Genomic DNA, 23,146 nt, shown 5'->3' on the forward strand with positions numbered 1-23,146 from the left:
TACCTGGAAAAAGAATTAAATGTTTTTCCTGGAAAAAAAACGTTGAGGTTTTTTTAAGTAGTCTATATCAAGATGTTGATTAATTAAGTGACTTCAAAACATAGCAACTGTTGACCAGCAATTTAGCAGCTATTTGAAATGGCTGCATTATTTATATGGTAAGAGAATGAAAGATTGTGGTATTTATTATTGCTTCAGACCAAGCAAATAGAAAAAGGTTATGAGAAATACTGAAAGGGCAAGAATTTTCAATTCAGTTAAAATGGTTTTTTCTCCAGTTTTGACTTGGGTTTGTACACAAATGTGTCTTTGGCAATGAGTGATAAGCAAACACCTTGTAAGTGGTAAAGACCAGAACTCATATATGTATATGTTATTCCTAAAGAATTCTAACTCCGAAATCAAAACAAATTATTATTATTGTGTACATTTTTCCAGAGTTAGGTGCTTCCCATTTTTAAAAACTATATTTATCCCCAGATGGAAGAGACTATCTCAGCGGCAACTTTCTGAACCTTTTTGTCAGTCTTGAAAACTTAGGATTTTTGGGAGGCTAAGTGATTCCATGGTTTTCAAGGCCAATATAAATGCATTTATTTCTTTTATTAATATAATTACCCCATTCTAGAAGTACATTCACAAATTAATTGCATGAATTTTACTCAGATTTCTCAGGGAAACAACCAAACATTTTATTTGGATTTTCTAACCAGAAGTGAACCGAAAAGTCAAGTGGTATAATTTCTGACCAATCTTACAGCAAATGTTTTGTCTTGATCCTCTTTTGTAATGCATCATCTATTTGGGAATTGTAATAAGGATGCTACAGTGAAATGGCCGAGCAATATGTTAATAGGAAGAGATAGGTATGGCTGTATTACATGATGAAGTAGTCAATATGTGCCTTATGTCCACTGTAGTGACTTATGAAATAACCCATTTTTCAACAGATCTGCTGTGAATTAGAAGAATGTCAGAATCCTTGTTTGGAGCTGAATCCTCTAGAATGTGAATGTGACCAAATTCTCATTTATCATCAAGAAAATTCTTCAGTGACCTGCGATCAAATTTTTCTTCTAATTAAGGAAGTTATAAATAGAAGGCAACCAGAAATGGTATCAAACAGTAGAACTTCTTCTACTGAAGCTGTTGCTGGAAGTGCTCCACTGTCACAAGGATCTTCTGGTATTATGGAGTTATATGGTTCTGATGTAGAACCACAGCCCAGTTCTGCCAATTTTATAGAAAATCCTCAAGATCTAAATGGATCTGTGCAAGCCCACATTGATGTTAATGTAGACCTTGTAAGTCCAGACAGTGGCTTGGCTACCATTAGAAGCAGCCGGTCTTCCAAGGAGAGTTCTGTTTTTCTTAGTGATGACAGCCCTGTTGCAGAAGGGGCTGCTTCACATCACAGTCTTCTGCCTGGCTTTGATTCCTACAGCCCTATTCCTGAAGGAGCAGTAGCTGAAGAGCAAAAGTCTCAGTCAGGAAGCAATAGCGATAATTTTGATCTTTTCAATTTTGATCTAGCGCCCATGGTTACAGCTCCATCTGAGTCATCTTCTCGTTCCGTGGATTGTTCCCCAGCAGATGACTATTTTCTCAATAGTGATTCCTCAGAAGGGCATCAGCTCACTCTGAAGAAAAAACTTGATGAGACAAACCTCTTAGAAAATGCTACAGTAAAGTATTCAACTGACTTACTTACGACAAAAATTGAGGAAGACAATCTGGCTGAATTTGTTGAGAATCCAGGAGGAATGTGTGAGAAAACTTCAAGTTTGATTGATTTTGTTGAAGGTGATTCTTCTTCACCAGAAGCGTTGAAATCTGCTGATTCAAAAATTCCACCAACTCCTATGAATAGTCTTGTAGATACTTCACCACTGGATAATGGGCAGCCTTTAATTTTCTCACAAGATGTCATAAAAAAAATTAATGAAATAGAGGGCACAAATTACTCTCCATCTCGTGTTAGATATGGCAGCTGGTGGGATGGCTTTGATCTAGATTCCAGAAATGCTGATGCATGGAGTTCAAGTGAACAGGAATCTGTATTTCAGAGTCCTGTCTTATGGAAAGATTCTAAAGAAAGTCCTTTGCTACGAGAACATACTGATAGAAGAGCCTCAGATTCTGTGTTCCTCCAAAAACAGCCAAAGCAAATGGAATATATGAAAGCAGGTCTATGGGATAATCAGTTTAAAGAAGATAATTGGAACCATGAGAATCAAGAGAAAAACAGTGAACATTCATGTTTGCAAACTGCTTCTTTAGATGAGACAAAGCAAGAAGTGGAGGCCTTTACAGACCTGTGGAAGGTCAGCCAACCAACACCTGTGATGTCAGATTCATGGTGTAGCGGTGAAGGAAAAGGTAGGCAGCTAGCTGGAGACTCTTACAAAATCTGGACTGAGTTTGATGAAGGAAATGCTGGTAAATCCTCAGAAGATGTATGGAACATGCCCAAACTAGGTAGAGAGTTAAGATCAGTGAATATTCCTGAGGAATGGGCTGTATCAAAAGCAGGTTTATCAGATTCTTCAGAAATCACAGTGGACGATGAAATTGAAAATCCAGAAGTGTGGGATAAAGGAAGCTATTATTCAATAGAAGACCATGGAAAATCTGAAAACAGAACTTTTGTTTTCAACAATATGCAAAATAATTCCAAGCCAAACATGGGGGAAAAAGCTTTATTTGGTGATCCTAAACATAGACCAAAACAATTTGAAAATATAGATACCTGGAATATGTATGATAAAAACATCAGAAAAGAAGTAACAGAAGTAGTGGTGCCCTGGGAGGACACCTTCTTATATAAAAACTCGGATCTTAGTTCATCAAATATAGCGGAAGATTTAGTTGTTTCTCCACCAGACACCAATTATTCAACATCTGATTCATATATATCACCTACATATGTGGAAGATGAAAGAGAAAATGAGGACAAGGATTTTGATGAAGGAACAGTTACTGGTAAATTCATGAACACAAACTTGGCTGAGTCAAAAGTACTTGAGAAATCAACTAAGGAACCGTTATCTCCTAACAATATGCCTTTTTCAAATACTAGAAGTACAGATATCTGGAACACTCCCCTAAATAATATCACCCAGTTACAAGAAAGAAATTCTGAAATGCCAGTTCTTTCTGCCTCTGCTAAACCTTGCCTTAATTCAGAACAAACAGCTGATCTATGTTTTTCAACTGAAACATGTAGCAGTGAAAATAACTTTCCTGTATCTGAAAGCAAAAGAGTAATACTGGCATATAATCAAACAGTGAATGACTTATCACCATCACAGAATGAATTAAATACTGGACAGAGAGCAGCTGACGAGGCAGAAGCAGTGGGTAGTGCTCCTGTAGAAGACACAAACACCTCTGCGCCAACTTCAGAAAATGAGAATGGTTTGGATCTGAAAATATGTGACTTAGGGAGTGAGATACTTAGTAAGAATGCAGCACAAACCACTGCCAGTATTAATGAAGAGCTGGGTATTCAGGATTCCGTGCACCAGCTGGACTCGTGGGGTTTACAGAGTGAGCAGGGTTGTGAGGAAAGCTGGGATAATGCCACTGTCATCGCTAAGGAAGGAGAAGAACATAAGAGAACTCATGTGACAAGTGGGCAGCAGATGATTGATGACATTTGTAATAAACCAGTGCAAGAGGGCAATGAATCTTCAGGTAAAACGGATTTGGAAGAAAATGAACCAACAACTGAAGTTGCCACCTCCCCAGAAAAACAGAAAAATAGTGTTAGTTTGGAAGTATTAATCACAGAGAATGTGTCATTTTCCAATCAAAGTAAACCAGTTAACCAGGAAGAGAGAAGGGACATGTTGCAGAACAGTTTAGAATCTTCAAGTATTTCTGAAGGAGGCAGAGATTATGAATTTTTGGACCTCTTACCACAAAATTACAATTATAGTAAAATGTCACAGCTGCTTTCTGAGGAAGCTGGAAAAGAGGCTACAGTGACAGAGGATGCAGCAAGTCCCAAGTTGGAAAGTACTTCTGAAAGTTCTGATAAGGGTAGTGATAATCCTGAGAATAATTCTGCTAAAATACCTGGAAGCTCAGGTGTCTGGAATGACTCTGGAAAGAATGGTAGTGGCCAAGCCATATCAATTCCTTTGATGGATAAAACACAAGAACCTCTGGGAGAAGGGCAAGAATGCTTACATGAAGTGACTCCTAACCATCCAGACATTTGTAATTCTGATTTACTATCTTTTAAAAATAGCTTAGAACTGATGAAGACCAATGAAAATTCTTTCACAGATGAGTTTAAGAAAAATCCTTCTGGATTTGTTAGTGTTCCTGATATTATACATGTGTCTGTGGTGGAAAATTCATTTTCACTTGAAATAGCTTCTGGGAGAAATGAAAACTCTGAAAATGTAGAACCTGCTCCTAATCTTTGTGGAGAACCATTTGCAGTGCTTAATGACAATTTTCCCCAAACTGCTTGGGATTCACAGCCATGTGAAGATTTGCAGTCTCCTGGAACAAGTCCTGAGGCAAGCGAAGTCCTTGAAATAGCAAATACCACAAGCAGTCTTTCAAAAGATATACAGATTAAAAGCTATTTGGAAGAAGATAATATGTGGAGTAATTCAATAAATTATTATACACACTCAAGTGGAACAAGTCCTGACTTAAGTGATACATCTGTGAATGTGTGGGGAGATCTTCCAGTTGCTAGTCATCATGAAAGAAGCAGGGATGTGTGGGAGATGAAAAATAATAAAAATCTTGCGGATTCCTTTAAAAAGCAGGAATTTGGGAATGAATATGAAGAAGCATTTGAAACAAGTGGTGAAGAGAACAAAGTTCCTAAAAGCTTAGATTTTTGGAATGCCCATGTAGATGATGATACTGTATCTTCTTTATCAAGTCCTGATGTAAATGAGGATTCAGAGAATTCAGAGGCATGTCCAGAACTGATTAATGAAGATTCAGTGTGTGAAAACAAACAGCACAAAGCAGCTGAAAATGAAGAGGATTATGATCAGTCCAATGCAAGAAGTCCTGCAGCTAATGAAGACAGTTTAGGTGCAAAAACTAAGGTGGGAGAGAACGTCCTTGTAAGCGCCTTCAGTGAAAATTCTGAAACAATTGAAGCCGAAAAGGTATTGCAGGAGGATGGGTCTGTTGGCTTTATTGATCATACTCAACCTACTACTGGCCCCTGTGAAACACTTGACGAAGTAACTCAGGTGAGTAGTTTCAATGAAAAAGCAGATAGTGGGGAAGACTCATATTTGTATCAAGCGAATGAAGATCCTGCATTGACTTCTGCTGCTGGCGATAAAGAAGAGCATTCTTCAAAAGCTGTAGGTAGGTGGAGTATGTCATTGGAAGCTGATTCAAGAACTAATCCAAAATCCACAGTAGGAACATCTGATTTTCTAGATAACAGTTCAGATTGGTGGAGTTCACAACCTTGTGAAGAAAAGCAATTGGAAGATCAGTATTCTGGTTCACGTCACTCTGTAACAAATCATCTAGGAAATAGTAAAGAGTACTCCTGTGGCTCACCTTCACAAGATGAAGAACTAAGAGAAGCACATTTCTCAGATACAAGTAATGATGAAAATCCACCTGCCCCCCTGTACGCTGATGAAAAAGAAAATGAAAGACTAGTACAATCTATCAATAGTCCTGATGGTCAGATAAATGAAGACACTTCACAGTTCAATCGATTTGATTCTTTCACACTGGATAAAAAAGAAAGGGAGTTGATAGAGCAGTTGTTTTCTACAGATGAGGAAAATCAACTGACTCCACAAAACTCTTTTTCAGATGAGGAACAAGCTATAGCAGTTGAAGTAATCACTGTACTGGATCTACCAAAAGACAATGAGGAAAATGCAAGTCTCACTCCTCAAGAACAACAGGAAGACAAGTGTGAAAGAGTAGAAGTGCACAACTCCATGCCAGGTGCTTTCAGTGTAGAAGACTTATCTTTTGAAGTGGCAGAAAAGTCAAGCCCAGAATGGAATATATTCGTTCCCCAAACTGCACTTATCCCAGATATTTTACAGGATAACACACAAGGAAGTAATCAGCAGTTTTCAGTGGAACCTGACCTGTGGACTAATGCTGAGGAGGTTGTCACTTTGAAATCAGATGGTGAAAATCCTGATATTTTAAGTCACTGTGACCAAAACAATGGTTCAGAGTCATCAAGCAGTCCTGATGTGTGCCAGGAATATGGAGTTAAGCATGCCTCTATCCCATCTTCTCAGGCTGCAGTGGAGCCTGAAGACAGTCAGCCAATTCATACAAAATCAAATGTGAATAAAGAGGCAGATTTTGACTCCAAGTGTCAGTTAGTAATGCAGAATGAGATGCACTCTGAAAATGGTAGCCCCCAGGACTATGAGCCAGTAAAGGCCAGTGACTTCTATCAGCTTATCTCTTCTAATCCTCAGGAGCCTCCTGAATTTGCAATTCCAGAAGAACACAGTCTAGAAAATAAGCTGGTTTTTGACCCTGTTGAGTCAACTGAAATTGCCAGTGAAGTTACAAAAGTGACATCCTTAGATGTGAAAGACATGTTCCATGGAAGTTTCACTAATGCAAGTCATCAAGGAGCACCAGCTGATACAGCTCAAACAGCGACTTCTCAAATGCCTTTGCTTCCCATGGATTTCAGTCAACCTGACAGGGAAGAACAAAGCTTAAAAGAAATTAGTGCCTTGGGTGAAGTTGTAAAATATTCTGATATTGATCATACAGCAATAACTGGTGTTGAGCTAGATAGGTCAGAAGAATGTGTGGATGACTCTGACACAGGGATGGAACATAGTATAAGGGACACCTCAGTGACTAATGGCCTAGGAGGCACATGTGGTGGAATGAACACACTGCTAGGCAGTGAGGCAGCAGAAGGGAAGTCAGAGGATGAACAGACACTCTTTCCCAAGTCCTTTCTACCTGGTGGTAATGAAGGTGATGAATCTGATTCAAATAATGAACTGTATGATGACACAGCAAAAGAATATGAAGCTGTAATTGAAAATTATGTTCCTGTGCTTAAGGAGATATCCAATGACCAATCACCAATGGTGTGTACTCCTCCATCCTCTGCATCTTTCGATGCTGAACCCTCTGGCAGCAGTGAGAATGCAAACGGTGAGCTCTTGTTACAGCAGCCATTTTGTGACAGTGTTTCTTTGGAAAAACGATTGCCACTGCCGGCTCCTCTGGAAGGTGCAGAGGGCATCCTGATGACTGAACATAAGGTGTCTGAGACATCCACAGAGTGTCTTGAGGAAAATCGCACCTCAGTACCATCGCTCTCCCTGGCTGAAGTAACTCCCCCAGATTCTGATTTCTTGACAGGAAAATCTGAAAAAGAAACAACCGATCCTGAGTCACCACAAGGTGGAGATAGAAGATCATGTGATGGTAAGAAAATCTGCTTTCCAGGGCAAATACATAGAACAGAGGAAGGAGGAAGTATTTCTATGAAGCCTATGAGGAGGAGGCTTTGAGTGAAGTGAGAAGTTTGTGTGTCTCCCGAATGTGCAGAACATTATTGTGGAAAGAGCTCTAGTGTCATTCTCTCAGATGATGCCTTCCTTGAGAGGCTACCTGGAACAGAGGTTAGACAGAGTTAAAGGAATAAAGTAGGTATTTATTAAAATGCCGTCAAAGGATGCATCTTGGGCAGTACAAGAGCCCAGCTGTGGCTGCACCCAAGATGGATCCAAAATGTACAACTGGTCACTTGTTTTCACAATGTAAAAAATTTTGGTCCATTTAATATTGGAGTTAATTGTCCACTTACAGCTTCAGGTTATGAAGTCCTATCCACTCCTCTCCTCAGTTTGCTGTTGTTGACATTTTTTGGGCCTGAGGCTGTAACGGTGTCCTTGGTTTTCAGGCTGGAAAAGGATTGTTTTGTCTAACTGAGCTGTGAAGAGAACTTGCAGACACTGTATATGGAGTTCAGAGTTGTATACTAATGCACTACAGAATCTGGAAAATATGAAAGCTAAAACTTTAGGCATCACAGGCAATCTAAAGCTTTTGAACACTGAAGTGGTAATATAATTTCTGTTGTTTGTACAGGGCCTAGCCTATGGGACACTGAATTGTTTGTGCCTTGGGGATGATTGCCGTGTTAATGTGTAACCTTTAACAATAATGATGATGGTAATGATGTTATAAAATTCAAGTACACATTAACAGAGCAAAGCAAAATGAAAGCTTTGTCTCACAGTACTGATTAAAGCATACTATGGTGACTAAATCAGTAATTCAGAAATTAAAAAGAGTTTCTCTTTGCCTGTTCTTTTAGAAGCTGGCACTGACTCCCTACTTTGTAGAGAAGAAAAGCTGAGAAATTCCCAGAAGAGCCTTGAACTGGAAAGTACAGACAGTAAAGAAGATGTGAAGGTGCAGGTGCTCCCACCTTCACTGGAGATGGATTACATCCTTGTTACTGAGGAAGAAAAAACACCTGCAACAAATGATACCGTTGAAAGAAGCAGAATTAATTTTGCATTTCAAGAATCTCATGAAGACTTTTCACCAGGCTCCTTGGATGCTTTTCAGGCAATATCCATTTCAAATGAAAGCAAAGATCATCTTGTTAGTGGGACTGAATGGGACGCTGCTCACTTAGAAGAGAAAAATTCTTCTGCTGTGTGTCAGAAGATGGATGGTGAAAGGAAATCACAGGAAAGCTGTGGGCAAGACGAGGGTTGGATTATATTGGGACAAAATGAAATAAGTGGCATATCACCTGAAGAAATTTCTGCCAAGACAGAGATGCCAGAATCAGGGTCTGGACATCCTGGTGAAGAACTGGCATCTGTTGTAGCACAGGAAATGATTCTTGACACTTGGCCAGAATTTCAGGTAGAAACTCCCCTTCAGAAATCTTTTGAACATGAAAGCTGTTCTCCTTCAGATGGTCTGTCTGCTGAGAATGTGAGTTCGGGCATTGCAGGAACATCAGAGTTGCAGGTAGTTTGTGGCGATAGCACATGGGAAGCAAATTCTCAACAGAGGCTTGGGAATAATGTAGCAACAGAACAAGAAATGAAGGAGGAAATGGTTCTTCTCAGCAGTGACAGAGAATTGAATCAAAAATTGGGGTAAGTAAAAAGCAACCTATTTTCTTTCAAAAGTCATCTGTTCGTTTGTTACTTATGCCATTGAGGTGTGTGCCATTATGTGTAGATGGCAAGACTTTCAAGTCTGAAATACGCAAAGTGTTATTTAACTATCAATGTATTACTTCCTTTCTGTAAACAGATTGTTGGTTCTTTGTCGCTTGATATGAGCCAAATTAGGGTTGTTTTGCAATTGACTTAAAGGTTACTTTCTTGGAGGAATAAATCTGTCTTCCTTCTGTGAAGTCCCACTGATTGTGTTACCTACTTTTAAATATGAAACAGTGTGGCCAGGGTATACAGGCCCAAGCCAGGTACTGATGAGATTGTGGAGGGATTGAAGTGAACTACTGTCTCTGCCCAATGCGAAACTGTTGAGAAGGAAGAAAGGAGGAAGTCAAGGCCCAGAGTCAGAAGGACGTGCTACCTGTAGAGGAAGGAAAAGCATGAAAGAAAGTTGTGATCTTTGTGATTATTTTCAAGCTCTAGTCAGAGCAGAGGAGCATTTATGACTGTTGGAAGTGAACTGGTGATTGAAGCAGATTGAGTGAATATGTGTGGACCTGCTTTTGGGTGGACATGCAGTCTCTGTGCTGGCAGTATTCCTCCTGCCAAGTGACTCTGCTGTGCCATCATATGGGGCGAGGGGTGGCCCTCCTGACGCCATTTACTGCAGTGTATTGGAGAGGGTGCTGCTGTTGTTGACCTCTCTTCCTTTGCAAACAGCAGGCTACTATCAAGGGACAGAGAAATTTTCAGAAGCGTTAACAGAAGATGAGTACTCATCAGACCTGTAGAGCCTAAAGTAAACCAAATATCAAGTCCTTGACATTGAAACTAGCCAAAGTATGGTGGGTTGGCACAACATTTCTGTCACACCCACTCCTCTAAGCTTCTAAATTCCATGCCAGAAGGAAAAGTGTCAATTTTGAAATTTCCTATAAAAGAGAAATCTGAGAGAAGCCAAATAAGCAAAATTTCCAAGTAGCTGTTTTGTGTCCATGTTCTTGTGTGGAAGCATGGCTGAGGATCTGCAAATCTAGAAAAAGGAGATGTCCTTTGACCTGGAGGTGCTTTGTTTGTTAGCCCTGGAAGTCATTTTCTGGTGTTACCCCTGCAGGGTTTTACTGGGAGTTAATTAAAAACAACTAATTTCAATTAGGAAATATGCTTTCTTGACAAACCATACATTTCTAGTAAAAAATCTTAGAATCGTGAAATGCCTACCAGTTCTGCTCGCAGCCAGTAATGACTAGGACAGAAAACAGGAAGAGCTGTTTAGAGGTGCTGGCTAGTTGCAGGCTTGCAAATCTGACATGAAGAAATTGTCTGTTATTTCCTCTGTCTCCCATAAAGCATTTTAAATTAAAACCAGGCAGATGCTGGCCCAGTCTAAGTCATACTGATTAATTACATGCAGGCAGCATCCTAGGGATTTGACTTGTCGTACTTAATTTCCATGATGTAGAGAGGGAAAGAAAACTCTAGATACCTAATTTAGAATGATTTGTAAGTAAACCAGCACATTTTCAACTTGAGATAACTTTGATGCAGTAAGACTCTTAGACACCTCAGGAAGAAAATCTGATTTTTGAACTTAGACTGGTACTAGAAAAAACATTTCTATGCTATAGATTTATATGGGTGGGTAAACATCTTATTGCTATAAATTGCTATATCCATTTTGAGAAGAACTCTGCTGTTTTTTAGGAGCTTTGGCAAATCCTGAAGTACTACTCAACAATAGTTCACACTGGAATTTTGCATGCAGTACATTCATTATTCTTAGAACTTAGTGTATTTGCATGGGGTAATTCCCACATTAAAATCCAAAACTGGAACATGTTAATGTTCTTGTGTTTTCAATAAAAATTTAAATGCATGATGGAATGTGGTGCATCCTGCAAGAAAAAGATAAAATAATTCTTGGTATAGAATATATGTCATCACTATAGCTTCTAGTTTAGTCTTTTCTCTTGTCTTACTTAGAAGTTGTTTAACACTAAATGCCTTTTAAGTCAATAGCAGTGGCTAAGTCTGTCCTTTACACTACTAATACTGATGCCCAGAAAAGCAAAGTAACTAACTTATTGAGCTTCCACATTGACAATTGATTGTGGGAACATGGAACCAGTAAAATATACCTTTGCTTTGGGTTTAAGTTTTCCTGTTCGATTTTTTCTTGGTAAGTTGTAAACTTTAATGGAAGTTTCTTCCAGAATTAATTTTATTAAAAGTAATTAATCCTCTTCTGTGAGGATTTTGGATGTAATAGAGATTGCTTTTGCAATGTGTTTTTCCCGTCAGTTTCCTCTCTGCTTGGTAGCTGATATTCAATAAACTTGTAGTAAGCTTATTTCTTTGGTCAGTTAGGTAAAGACTTCAGGCTTCCTAGGAGAACAGACATAGCCATCCCTGTGCATGCCCACAGCATGATCGCAGAGGCCCCTTGATTCCTTTGAAACCAAAGCAAACACACAAAAAAATACTATGATGATACACATACGGGAATCATTATTTCTAGATGATATGCCCGTTTAATGAGAGCTGTTACGTAAACAGATGAAAAACTAGCAACGGACATGGTAGAAGTGTGTAATTAGAACTGCTTTCTTAATGTATTTAATTGACAGGTTTAAAACCAGAAGTTCCTTCTTAAAACATAACTCAGTATGCAGCTTTTGACTTTTTAGTCTGAAACAAACTTCATGGCCAGTGAAGTTTAAAATAATGTGATGCAGCAGAGCTGCCAGTCTGTGGAGGTTAGTGAGGGAATACTGGTTTTACCACGTGAGAGAAGAAACTAAGACTTTTCTGATTGTTGCAGTACAATTTCTGGAAGGCACCTGATGTTGCTAATCATCAGGCTCTGAGTCTGCCAAAGATTTACATCAGAGTAGGATGAAAAGAAACTCTTAAGTGTGAGGGTGGTGAGGCACTGGAACAGGTTGCCCACAATAGCTGTGAATGCTCCATCCTTGGAAGTGTGCAGAGCCAGGCTGGATGGGGCACTGAACAACCTGATGTAGTGGCAAGTATCCCTTCCCCAGTCAAGTGGGCTGGAACCAGGTGATCTTTGAGGTCCCTTCCAACCCAAATCATTCTGTAGTTCTATCATCTTAGAAAAATAAAGAAATTTATCATTTGTATTCGAACTCAAACCCAGCCAATGAACGGCTGAATTAATTTATGAAGGCACTTAGTAACTGTCTTATAATCCCTTTTATATCCATATGCCCCTGTTTAGGGAAAAAAAATAAAAGGTTCCTACTTGTACTGTGCTGAAGTAAGTTCCTTTTGTAGTGGAATAAGGGTCTGTGAAGGATGCAGTTTGCGTTGTTTTCTGCTCACATCCAGCAGATGTCTGCCACTTCTAATAAAATTGCCTGTTACAGAGAAGAGATGTTGGAACTCTGATGGCTGAAAACTTTGAGCTTTCTGAATTTAAGGGTGCCAAGTAAAAACCTTGTTTGACCTGACACCTTGGAAAAGGCTTCAAAAATTGAGTGACAGCACAGAAACTGTGTGTGTGTAGTTTGGATAGTATTATGTGATCTCACTGGGTGACAAAACTTGGATCTGGGATTTTAGTGTATGATGATATATGGGAGCCAAGATGGAGAATTTTGGGTGTGGGTTAGTTATCTTTTTTGCACTTTCTTCTTCCTTCTTCTTCATGAATCCGGGTGGTTTTCTCTGACTGGGTGAAAGATGTCTGCGTTGTGGGTTTCGGGTGATCATAATTGGGTTAGAAGCATAAATAATATGAACAGTTTATTGGATAATTGGGACTTAAATAGCCTTGAATAGACACCACTTTAACTCATTTTCTTGACTTGTTAGAGAGAGCTCACATCTCCTGAGTTTATCATAGATAAGGATAATAAACTTCAGACTCAGACTTCAAAAACAACATCTCCTCAGATTTATTTGCCCTGACCTTGGAGCAAGAAAGAGCCTGGTATTCCAATACAGAGGGAATTAAGGTTTTTGCAACAGAAAGCATTAACAAAAACTAGAATGAGGAAGTGCCTTAAAATCTTGATGTTTGCTAGTCACTGCCCTTCATCCCAATGTGACACATATCAACTCTCAAAGGTGTTTTAAAGAAGTCTATGGCTAGGGGTGAAGTTCTTCCATCCTCTCCTCTTCTATTTCTGCAAGGAAAAGCTTCAGCAGGGAGTGAAGAATAAGGCTATTTACTGGTATTAAAACACTGGAGAAAAGACATCAGCTTGTCTCAGAAATACACAAACACCGAAAGTAACAAACCCTAGAGCTTCTTTGGACGCCTAAAAAAAGTAAAAAAGATTTGATAGCTCATTACTAAGGTCAGTCTTTCTGGAAAGGAAACGCCTTTTTATACAGCATGTTAGGTGGGAAGGATTACATACTTTGCTGCTGCTGACTGGAGGTGTGCCAGCAGTAAAATTTAGGAAGATGGGAGGTAATTTTGTTCTTGATAGAAGGTGTCTTGTCTTACAGAGCTATATGAAGGTTGGTGGTGATAAATTGGTCAGGAGGCAGAGGGAGAACGCTGCAGATGGCAATGCTAGTTTTTACCCAGCATATTCCTCAGAGTATTTTAGTGGCTGTGTATACCAGATCATTCTTGCTTTTAGGTTTGTTGTAGGGCAGTATTATCCTTTTCCTTATTAGAAGGAGTTAGAAAGAGCTGAATAAAATACTATTAAATGATGTATTGACTTGAGGTACAAGAAGCAGTGAGAACAGTAGAAATAAGACCAGAGATATTTGGAAAATTTGATGAAGAGCTTAGAAAACTGGTGGGAAAACTAAGCAGAAAACAAATTTCCTTTGAAGAACTACCACAATGTATTTAACCTGCTAGAATAAGACTTCAAAAGAAAGCTTCATTTATCATTTAGCATTTTCTCAAAGTAACAGGAATAATTATTTTCTGCTCACATGTATAATGATGTTTTGGAAAAGATAGTTCTTCCACTGCCTCTCTATGAAATATCCCTCTTGGACCACTACTATACTGCTAGCTATTAAAATTGCCCAGTAGAGGAAGCAATCCAGTGTTTTATTAATAGAAAAGCCTGCTTTCATCACACTCCCCTGTGCTTGCCAGTGAATAAAGATAATCAAATTTAATTAAAGAAAAATATGTGTTACAAGATTAATAAGAATTCTGGGATGACTCTGCTGTCTTTGTGACTTAGCCAAATACAAATAAATCTCAAAGCTGTTAATTATTTGAGTCAATATCATGCAAATACTGAAATTAAATACTGACAGACTGGTACCCAGGAAGAAATTCACATTGATTCCAGTGACTAAAGATTTCACCAAATATTTTCTCAAAATGTCTCTTCTGTCATCCCAAAGCTAGAATAAGGCAGTGAATTAGAGATGCCAGGGATGCCAGTTATTCTTCTTTGGGCACAGCCAGGGATGCTGTATATAGCTTAAAGACTTGAAAATCTTGTTGCTGTCAGAAAAAATAAGGTAACATTTACTTCCCTTTGAATACCTATTTCCTTTTTTTCTTGGAAACCTGCGGGGCTGCCATCTTTCACTTCTATCAGGATTGTTTATTAATTGGCCAGATCCACTGGAAAGGAGTTCCAGGCACTCTGGGGACCAGGAGTGCTGGTTCAGTTATGTTTCCAGCTCCTGCTGAACTACAAAATTATGGACTTGAAATGGGAATTGAACTTAGGTCTCCCACTTGGCAGCACAAAGCACGACATTTGACTTAGCACAAAGACCATGCTTTAAAGGTTAAAACCAAACATGTAAGTAAAGGAGCAACAACTGAGAGGGCTGCATGTAGGAAGGTACTGATGATCTCATTTTTGTAAAAAACAGGTTTAATATTTACATGGCAAATATCAAGACCTTTATAAAAATCTGCTAAGAGGAAAAGAACAGCACTTCACTGGCTGAAAAACAAAAGAGAAAAAACCCCACAACTTATTATTATTTACTAATTGTACTGGAATTTTAATTAAATTGTGAGATTGGCCTGATAGAGCCACTTTCTTAAAGCAAGAAGACTTGGACTTTGTTAGTATGGTTTAGCAGTTTGATGAAAAAATCTCTCGCTATTAAAAGCACCACTGTTTTCTGACTTAATTAATTATATATTCCAATCAGTGTGATCAATGACAAGAGACTTTAGCCTGAAGTGTTAACAAGCTTTGAAACCTTAACCCTGTTCACACAGAGCTGACTTTGGCAGTGAGCCTCGGTTAGGTAAGGGGTCCCAGCAGAGCATCTGCTGAGGATGAGTTGTCCATGAGCTGGTTCTGGCCTTGGCACAGCGAAGGGCACCAGGGGGAAATGTTGTGCCAGCAAGGGACTGGACACTGAAAGACACAGCAGGGGCTGATGACGCTGCTGGGTGACCCCAGAATTTTGCACGCACAGACTGTGAGGGCGTAAAAGCCCAGAGATTCCTGTGTTCGGGTCCTTCCTCAGAGGCACCCACCTCAAGCTGTTCTTTTGTTGTTGCACCATGATTAGGTTATTTTAAGGATTGAGACTGTGCTATGGGAAGCGTGGGGTTGCACCAGTGAGGAAACCTGGTCTGACCATGTGAGTGTGGGGTCCCAGCTCAGGTGCTGTGACTGTGACTGCCAGAATGGCTCCTGCATGGTCAGAGAGGGAAGCTTCTTCAATAGCATCCTAAAATCTCAAAAATATTCTGTGGCACTCTGCACGTGGAGAATTAAGACCTTGTTTTCTGCCACATTATTGATTTCACAGCTTCCCTGTAATCTTGCTACCAATGACTTCTATTGTACATAAATACTTCATAACTTTATTTCCTGGATACAGGAAGTCCCGGAGTTATGGACTTTAGGGTCCATGATTAATGGTTATGGACTTTTGATTTTAAGTGAAATAAATCTTGGCCAGTTGAAAAAGTGCAAGAAACATCACCATCACTGGAAATTTTACGTACACCTAGGTGACAGAAACATCAAAGTTGACGTGTCTGCAGCACTGTCCTCTTTGGAAGTGTATTTTCTTATTGGTGATGATTTTTAAATTTCTTGAAATGCTTTGTGTTTATCTGTTTTCCTTTAAAATACCATCTAGGACTGACTTACCAGGACATGTGTGGCAGATAATGACCTCTTTCTCTGTAGGATTACTAATATCATGAAGTACAAGGTGGGAGCCACTGAATTGTAATATACACTATGCTGTAGCTGTGCATGGAGCTGTACTGAAAAGAGGAAATTAGGTTAGGCTTTTCTTTGTTTTTGACTGTTTCTGGCTAAGCAGTCTGACGTGAAATCTTCTCCAGTTGTCATTGTTTTCCAGGAGGATCTGTGCAATATGAAGAGGGAAACCAGATGAAGGTTAGGCTGTCTTAGGGGCTATTGCCTTGCTGTGGGGACTTGTTTTGCATTTGGAGAGGAACCTGGATTTTTTAGGGACCCTGCTCGCAATAGATTTTTATAAAATGAGACTGTGAGACTGCACTGCCTGGGAAGAAGTATCCTTTCTTTCTGTAAGAAGTACAATCAGGACCACAGGCTGTGGTCATTGTTTCCTGCTGCACGTAGTTTGTGTTTTCAGAATCTGCCGTGCCTTCTGAGCTGGTGGTTGTTGGTGTTTTGGTTTTTTTTGTTTAAATTTGCTCCTGCATTCCCATTGCTAAATTGCAAACTGAAAAAATTATGCAAACCCTGTCTGAATGTGCACGTACTCTATAGCCATCAATGCAAACAGAAATGAGGGCTGAGATAAGTTGGATCCAAAGTAACTTTTGTCATGCAGTCGCAGCATAAGCTTTCCTCAGGCAGTGAAATGAAGCAGCAGGGAGCTTTTTTGCTGCCGCCGGCTGACTCACTGCATCAAAGTTTGATGATGTTCCGACGAAGCGCCACAGGGAATGTGAAAAAGAATTGTAATTTTCACGGCGGAAGCACAGCTCTGCTTTCATTGAAGTGCGCCTGTAAGCAAAGCCCAGTAGCTGCTTTGTGAAGGCAGGTGATCACCCTTATTTAGCAGTACCACTACCCACGTGACAAGAAAATGGTGGAGGATCTGTATTCCTAGTAAACTGCTAGGGAACGAGGGATGCTGAAGTGCAGCAGTGAAGCATCTTTACTATTTTTGCAGTAGAGAGGCCTTTTCGAGTCTTCAGAAGGTAAGCATCTCTTGGCTCCGAGCGGCAGATGTGCAGAAGATTTTCTGATTAACAGCTCTTTATTGCAGTTACTTCAGACAGAAAAAGGGTAAATGCTAGTCAGCATGATGCAAAGCGCTCCGGACCTCATTACTGAAAACAGGGCAGCTGTATTTTAATTCTGTTGCAGCTCTTTATGAGAGGAGCTTACATCAGTTCAGAAGGATTTCTTTTGTCTGAGCACAGACATTTATAATTAGAAAACAAAACTTCACTGCACAATCACCTAATGTGCTGGATTATTTTCAGCTTTTTTTGCCTAGCTCTGAGGATACAATGGGAAAAAAAGGATGAAAGGGCATTGCCGCATATATCTTGCTTTTAGAAGTGCTTAATTACTGGTAGCTCCACTGTTTGTGAGAGCTCTCATTGTAGGCTACTTGGCATTATAGTTTCGGGGTTTTCTTCCCTATCAACTGAAGCATATGATTTTTGAATTTTTTGCAATGTCCTCTTAAAATGTTGCAGTGAACAGTATATGTAATTTTTGAAGGTTAACTGATGAAGGATGCAGCAGTAATCTCAGTGGTAAGAGATTCAATTACTGCAAAAGTTGGTTTGTGCAGGCAGTATTTTTTTGTAAATTTAATTATAGGAGCTTGATTCAGCTCATTCAGTTACTTGCTTTTCTGTCTGTGACGAAGGAATGAAAATATTCTTCAGTTCCAAGTATGGTAAGCACATGAATGATAGGGATGATTGTGATATACAGGAGGCATTGAAATATATAGAATGTAAAAGTATTGACTACTTAAAGCAACATTGAAAGGAAATGTGTGCAGGCTTGTTTCCTTCTTCAGCAGAATTCTTCGAAGGGGGCTGGGAAAGGGAAGGATGGGCAGGCAGAGATGTAATTTCTGGATTTATGTATATTTACTTGGAAAGCAAAGCTGTTTTGAGAAAGGGAGGATGCGCACAGCACTAGCAGCACTATCAGGAGGCATTAAAATAACTGTGGAGGTCAGAGCAGGGAACAATGCACACCAATCCTTACCCTGTGAAACATTTCTTTCTGCCAGGGCTGCCATGTTTATTCTTTCACTCTCAGCAATACTCCTTACTGATATCTCATGTGGGGTAGGGATGTATAAAAATCTAAAGTAGCCTTTTCTTTCCTGGCTTTGATTAGTCTGGTTTTTTTATTTGGCTTTGCATAAATCTGGATAGTAGAAAATTCATATAGTTAGAGACAAATCTAGTTTTTGCATACACTCACTATTTAAAAACTTAGATCCTGCTACAAGCAGTCTGTTGCAGTTTTGTGGCATCTCTGTATAGAATTCAGCAATAATCGGAGAACAGTTTTATTTACAGCTTGTAAATCTGTATATATATCTGTAGGAAAAGGCAGATGAAAAAAAAAAACCACTGTCTTAAAGCTCCAGTCTTTGTTTGGGCAAAAGTTGCAGCTTCCAAACTTAATAAGAGAAAACGAGTAGATGAGAATATGATTTTGAAAGCACCTGTGAGAATTGGTAAGGCTTTTTTCTTTTTAATCACTGTAGTGTCTTCAGTATTGGAGACACTTCCTATCACGTCCTGTAAAAATACCTAGAAAATGACAGCGCTACTGCAACAACAAATAATACTGAAGCAGGGGAAGGTGGGAGTGACATTCCAGTTGCTTGACAGATTTCATAGTTTATCTACTTTGTTTTTCCTTTGGGCATTGAAGAAAGTGGTTTCGCTGTTACAGGATTTTAAGAATTAACTCTTTATTAGTTCTTAGTATATCTTGTAGTTTGTGGTCTTATCTACAGCCTTGCACCTGTGAAAAACCTATGACAGCAGCAGATGGGACTTTTTTATTTTAGGCTATCAGGTGAAACCTGTCCTACACACTGGCAGCAGATTCTAAAGAGCTGTGTGCTGGGCTGTAGCCCAGCAGAATACGACGTTGCAGGCTTGTTGAAGGTAGAGCATATAGCTAACCTTGTCTATGTATTTCCCTAGCTGCAATATGTAAGTGCCATGTTGAGGATGAAGGAGCCTCATTTTCTCTCCTTCTGAATATTACTTACTTAGTCTGGCATTTCCTGCCACTCTGACTCTTTCACAGCATTTTTGCTATGACTGACATTACTCCTCTTCCCCACACTTGGGCTGTTTTTTATCTTCCTGCTGCTTCTTGCGGCACTTCCAACTCAGTGACAGAGTTCTGCTTCTGAAGATAACTGGTGTCTTTCTGCATCTCCCATCTCTCTTTGCATACGCCTTTTAGGCCTGCCAGCTGCAGGGTCTAACAATCTTTCCTGCTCCTAAAACCTCTTGCCAGAGCAAGCTTGCATGTTTTCCAGTTTAGCTGCTTCTGTAGAGCTTGTGTGCCCTGATTAGGAGCCTTCCCTGGCTCATGTTTGGGACTTATTTATTTTTCCCAAGCTGATAATTTCGCAGTATGGATAGGAATTCATTTCAGTTACCAGTTTACACTCTACAGGAAATTTCCATTTAAATTTTCTGGCTACAATTCCCACTCCGTATTCTGCATTGTCAATTAAATTCCCCTACTATTAATTGCATCTCCAACAACTGCAGCTTTGAGGGGCAGTAAGTTTGACATTAACACCTTTTCAGAGCCTTTTCTTTAGGTCACCCATAGCCAAGACTGGGAAAATGTAGCTGTTGGTTATTCCTAAGTTTGTAATAGGTCACCTAGGAATCTAAATTACAATAGCATTGAACACTCTAAATCAGTTATGTGGAAAAGATGATAGACATTTGGCAGTACAGTGACACAGATGTGAGAAAAGAAGACAAAGAATTTCACAATGTTTAAGGTATTGAGGAAATAGAAATATTTTCAGGATAGGAAATGAGATGATAAATAGGACCAGAGAAAAGCAGTATGAGGGGAAAAAAAGATAAAAGTCATGCCATATATAAAAAAAACCTTTCCAGGTATCTTTTCCTGTCTATCAACATATTGTTCAAAGCTGGTCTTGAAATCAGAAGATTATTAGAAAAATGCTAATGCTTTAATGGATGGATGAAAAAAAAAATCTATGCATCTTGATGTTAAGTGAGTTCTTGTAATTAGCAGCTCTAAAAGTCATCAGATGGTAATAAGTGTCATCAGCATTGTACATGTCATCATCCAGACGTGCAGAGAACCAAGTCCATTAAGAAATGCAAGAAATTGCCAATATTACAGAAAAACCAAGTGGTAAAGAGAAATAGCCACTGAAGTTCAGGTACTAGCTCAGTTTCAGAACTAATGGTTTTGAATAATGGTTAAGAGCAGTGAGAGGAATTTTAGCATGTTTTCATTTGGAAACAAATGTGCGTGATACAGTGTAGATTGTTATAGTTGGAGGGGATTTTCCACAAGTTCAGTCGAGAATAGACAAATCCAGTGGGGTATAAAATTTAAAACTTTCTGAAGATTTTTTGGCTTCTGATCCTGCAACCTCTCCCCTGTTAACTGCTCTCAAATCATTAGCATACTTCCTGAAAGTGCAGATGGCTGCACTGGGTAGAAGGTGCACCCTGCTTTTTCAAGTGCTTCTGATATGCCAGTTAAATCATTTGGAGCTGCAGGTATTCTGCTGATAGGTCCTGACAGGACAGTGTGGCAGGAAAATGGTCACTGTGAGCCACACACTCAGGAAGAGAAACTGGTTTAAAAGTTAGGAACTAAACCTGAGTTTTCTCAGGGAATAATTAATTGCTCAATGAGAGTGGAAGGTAGGAATCATGTCCCTAGCATCTTAATAAATTTTAAAAATACCATTTAAAAAGAAAATGTATTTTCAGGTTGTACTTAAGGATCTTTTGAATCAGATTGATTTAATTTCTGCTTTCTCTGCTGGCATTACCATGTTGCATTTGTAATGTTTGTTCAAGAGTGGTTGTTAATTAACAAATCATCTAGATATGTGAAATATTGTCTGTGGAATACTAACAACATCTCTTAAGAGATCAGAAACACGCTTTCTAAATGCTAATACTGCTTTGAATGTACACAGCATATTGCTGGACCTTGTGATCTTTCAATACTGATGGAGGAGCACCCATAAACTCCACATAAACTCCCCAACTTTGTGTTGGTTATTCTGCTGATTTTCCATTGTTACAGTAAAGATTAAGGAGCACTGATCTAGGCACCTAACAGAGAACAACCCCTGCTCTTAGGGCAAAACTACATGGTGGTATACAAGTGCAATGCTAAGCAAAGAAATAGGTGTTAAGTGATATGTTACTTCTGCCTTAGAATTTATTACTCTCTGCTTTTGCACACAGAATATTGCCTTAAGAGAATATTATTAAAATGGTAGTATTAGGAACCCAGCAGGTTCTGCATTTCTCTGTAAGAGGCATAGCTGGAGACAGTGCTGTTATTTGCATGCATTCCAAAAGCACCACCTACAGAATTGTCTTCTGTCCTTGTTTATGCCATGAAATTGTTATGTGGTTTTGGAGACTGGGATCTGCTGCTGGCGGCATCAGTCTGGCTTGCGTTTCTAAGTCCCCATGTCGGCAAGACATTTAGGTTTAGAACTTCCAATTTCCCTCATTTTATATTAAGATGCATTTTTATTTCATGTGTCTGTAAGTCACACAATTGAAGAAGGCTGGAGCCCTGGATCTGTTCCGTAGGCCTGCCTGATCCATGGGCATGTACATAAGGTTGATGAAATAGCCTAGTGAAATCCATTATCCCTGTTACTTGGATTTGTCCCTTCATGGCTTTCTGCATCCCTCCATGGCTTTTCCTGTTTCTCCTGTGCTGGGACACAGGGAGGGAGCTGGCAAAGGGTCAGGACAGGCAGTGTGTGCCCACCTAGCAGCAGTGAAAGCAGCAGCATATGCTTAAGAATTGCAACTTTTTTTTTTAGCAGTCTTAATCTGATATGAGGAGCCAGGAAAGCCTACCACTATGACAGGCTTCCTGGAATAAAATGAGGCTTATAGTATAAGTTAAAAAAGAGGAACAAGGGAAAAGATGGGTATATAAACAGACACTAAACAATGAATTTGATTGGAGACTAGGAAATGTTTTAATAAAGAATGGTTAAAAATGTACTCAGTGGCTCTAAGTGAGAATTTTAACATGTTTTCAAATCTTGTGGCTGTATAAGGATTTTTCTATAGAAAGAATATTGCCTCTTACTGTTATGCCTAGCCTTTTCATTCAACTCCCATGCTGAAAATGGAGAAAAATATTAGCACTTGAAAACTGAAGTATAAAAATCAAGGAACTTAGGATTTTTGCTAATATTTAGCTATGGCTTATTCTGTGGCTTTCATAAATGACATACATTTCTGTAAAATATGATTTTGAGCATGTAATCTACTAGGCAGCAAGCAGTATGACAATGATGAGTTAGCATTTGCACAGATGTTTGATTAATAAACCTTTTGGCTCAAACAAACCACCACATCTTTTTTATTTTCTTTTCCTTTTCATACAGATGTGGCAATAAAAGTCTCATGCTATGCCTAAATTATAGTGCTCAATCTATAGATTTTTCCTAAACTAATTTGTGATTAAGAGCTACAAAATAAATAGCAATAGAAACACTGCTAATTTCTAACATATGGTTGCTAAATTCAGGTCTTGGGAGGTTATAAAATTAATCCATTTTTACAAGTCACCTGTATACAGTATAATTATTTTACGCAGCTGTGAGTAAAAGTAATTACTTTTTTATAGTCTCAGATATCCTGGAGTGGATTCCTTCCAATACACTCATTTTCTTGGTATATGAGTAGAGCTGAAGCATAATCTCTGATTGATACTGACTAAATCTTGCACAGTGTATGTCACTTTGATTTGTTGCATACACTTCTACAGTTTAGGGATCATTAATTCTGCTGAATCTAAAAAAAT

At 39.1% G+C, this 23,146-nt stretch overlaps 1 protein-coding gene across 5 annotated transcripts in view; it reads left to right on the forward strand.

Moving 5' to 3' along the window:
• The window catches only part of PRUNE2 (prune homolog 2 with BCH domain), a 102,266-nt gene that overhangs the window by 46,045 nt on the left and 33,075 nt on the right, over positions 1-23,146 (forward strand). For 3 of the 5 annotated variants that reach the window (XM_058043657.1, XM_058043659.1, XM_058043658.1), the window contains exon 1: positions 8,805-9,125. In XM_058043657.1, coding sequence (XP_057899640.1) covers positions 8,857-9,125 — 269 coding nt within the window. In that variant the 5' untranslated portion in view covers positions 8,805-8,856. Of the gene's footprint in view, positions 1-950; positions 7,429-8,323; positions 9,126-23,146 lie in introns of those variants that run through there. The other 2 variants (XM_058043656.1, XM_058043655.1) reach the window with 2 other exon arrangements.

Source organism: Melospiza georgiana, chromosome Z (genome assembly GCF_028018845.1).
Source record: "Melospiza georgiana isolate bMelGeo1 chromosome Z, bMelGeo1.pri, whole genome shotgun sequence".
Taxonomy (NCBI): Eukaryota; Metazoa; Chordata; class Aves; order Passeriformes; family Passerellidae; genus Melospiza; species Melospiza georgiana.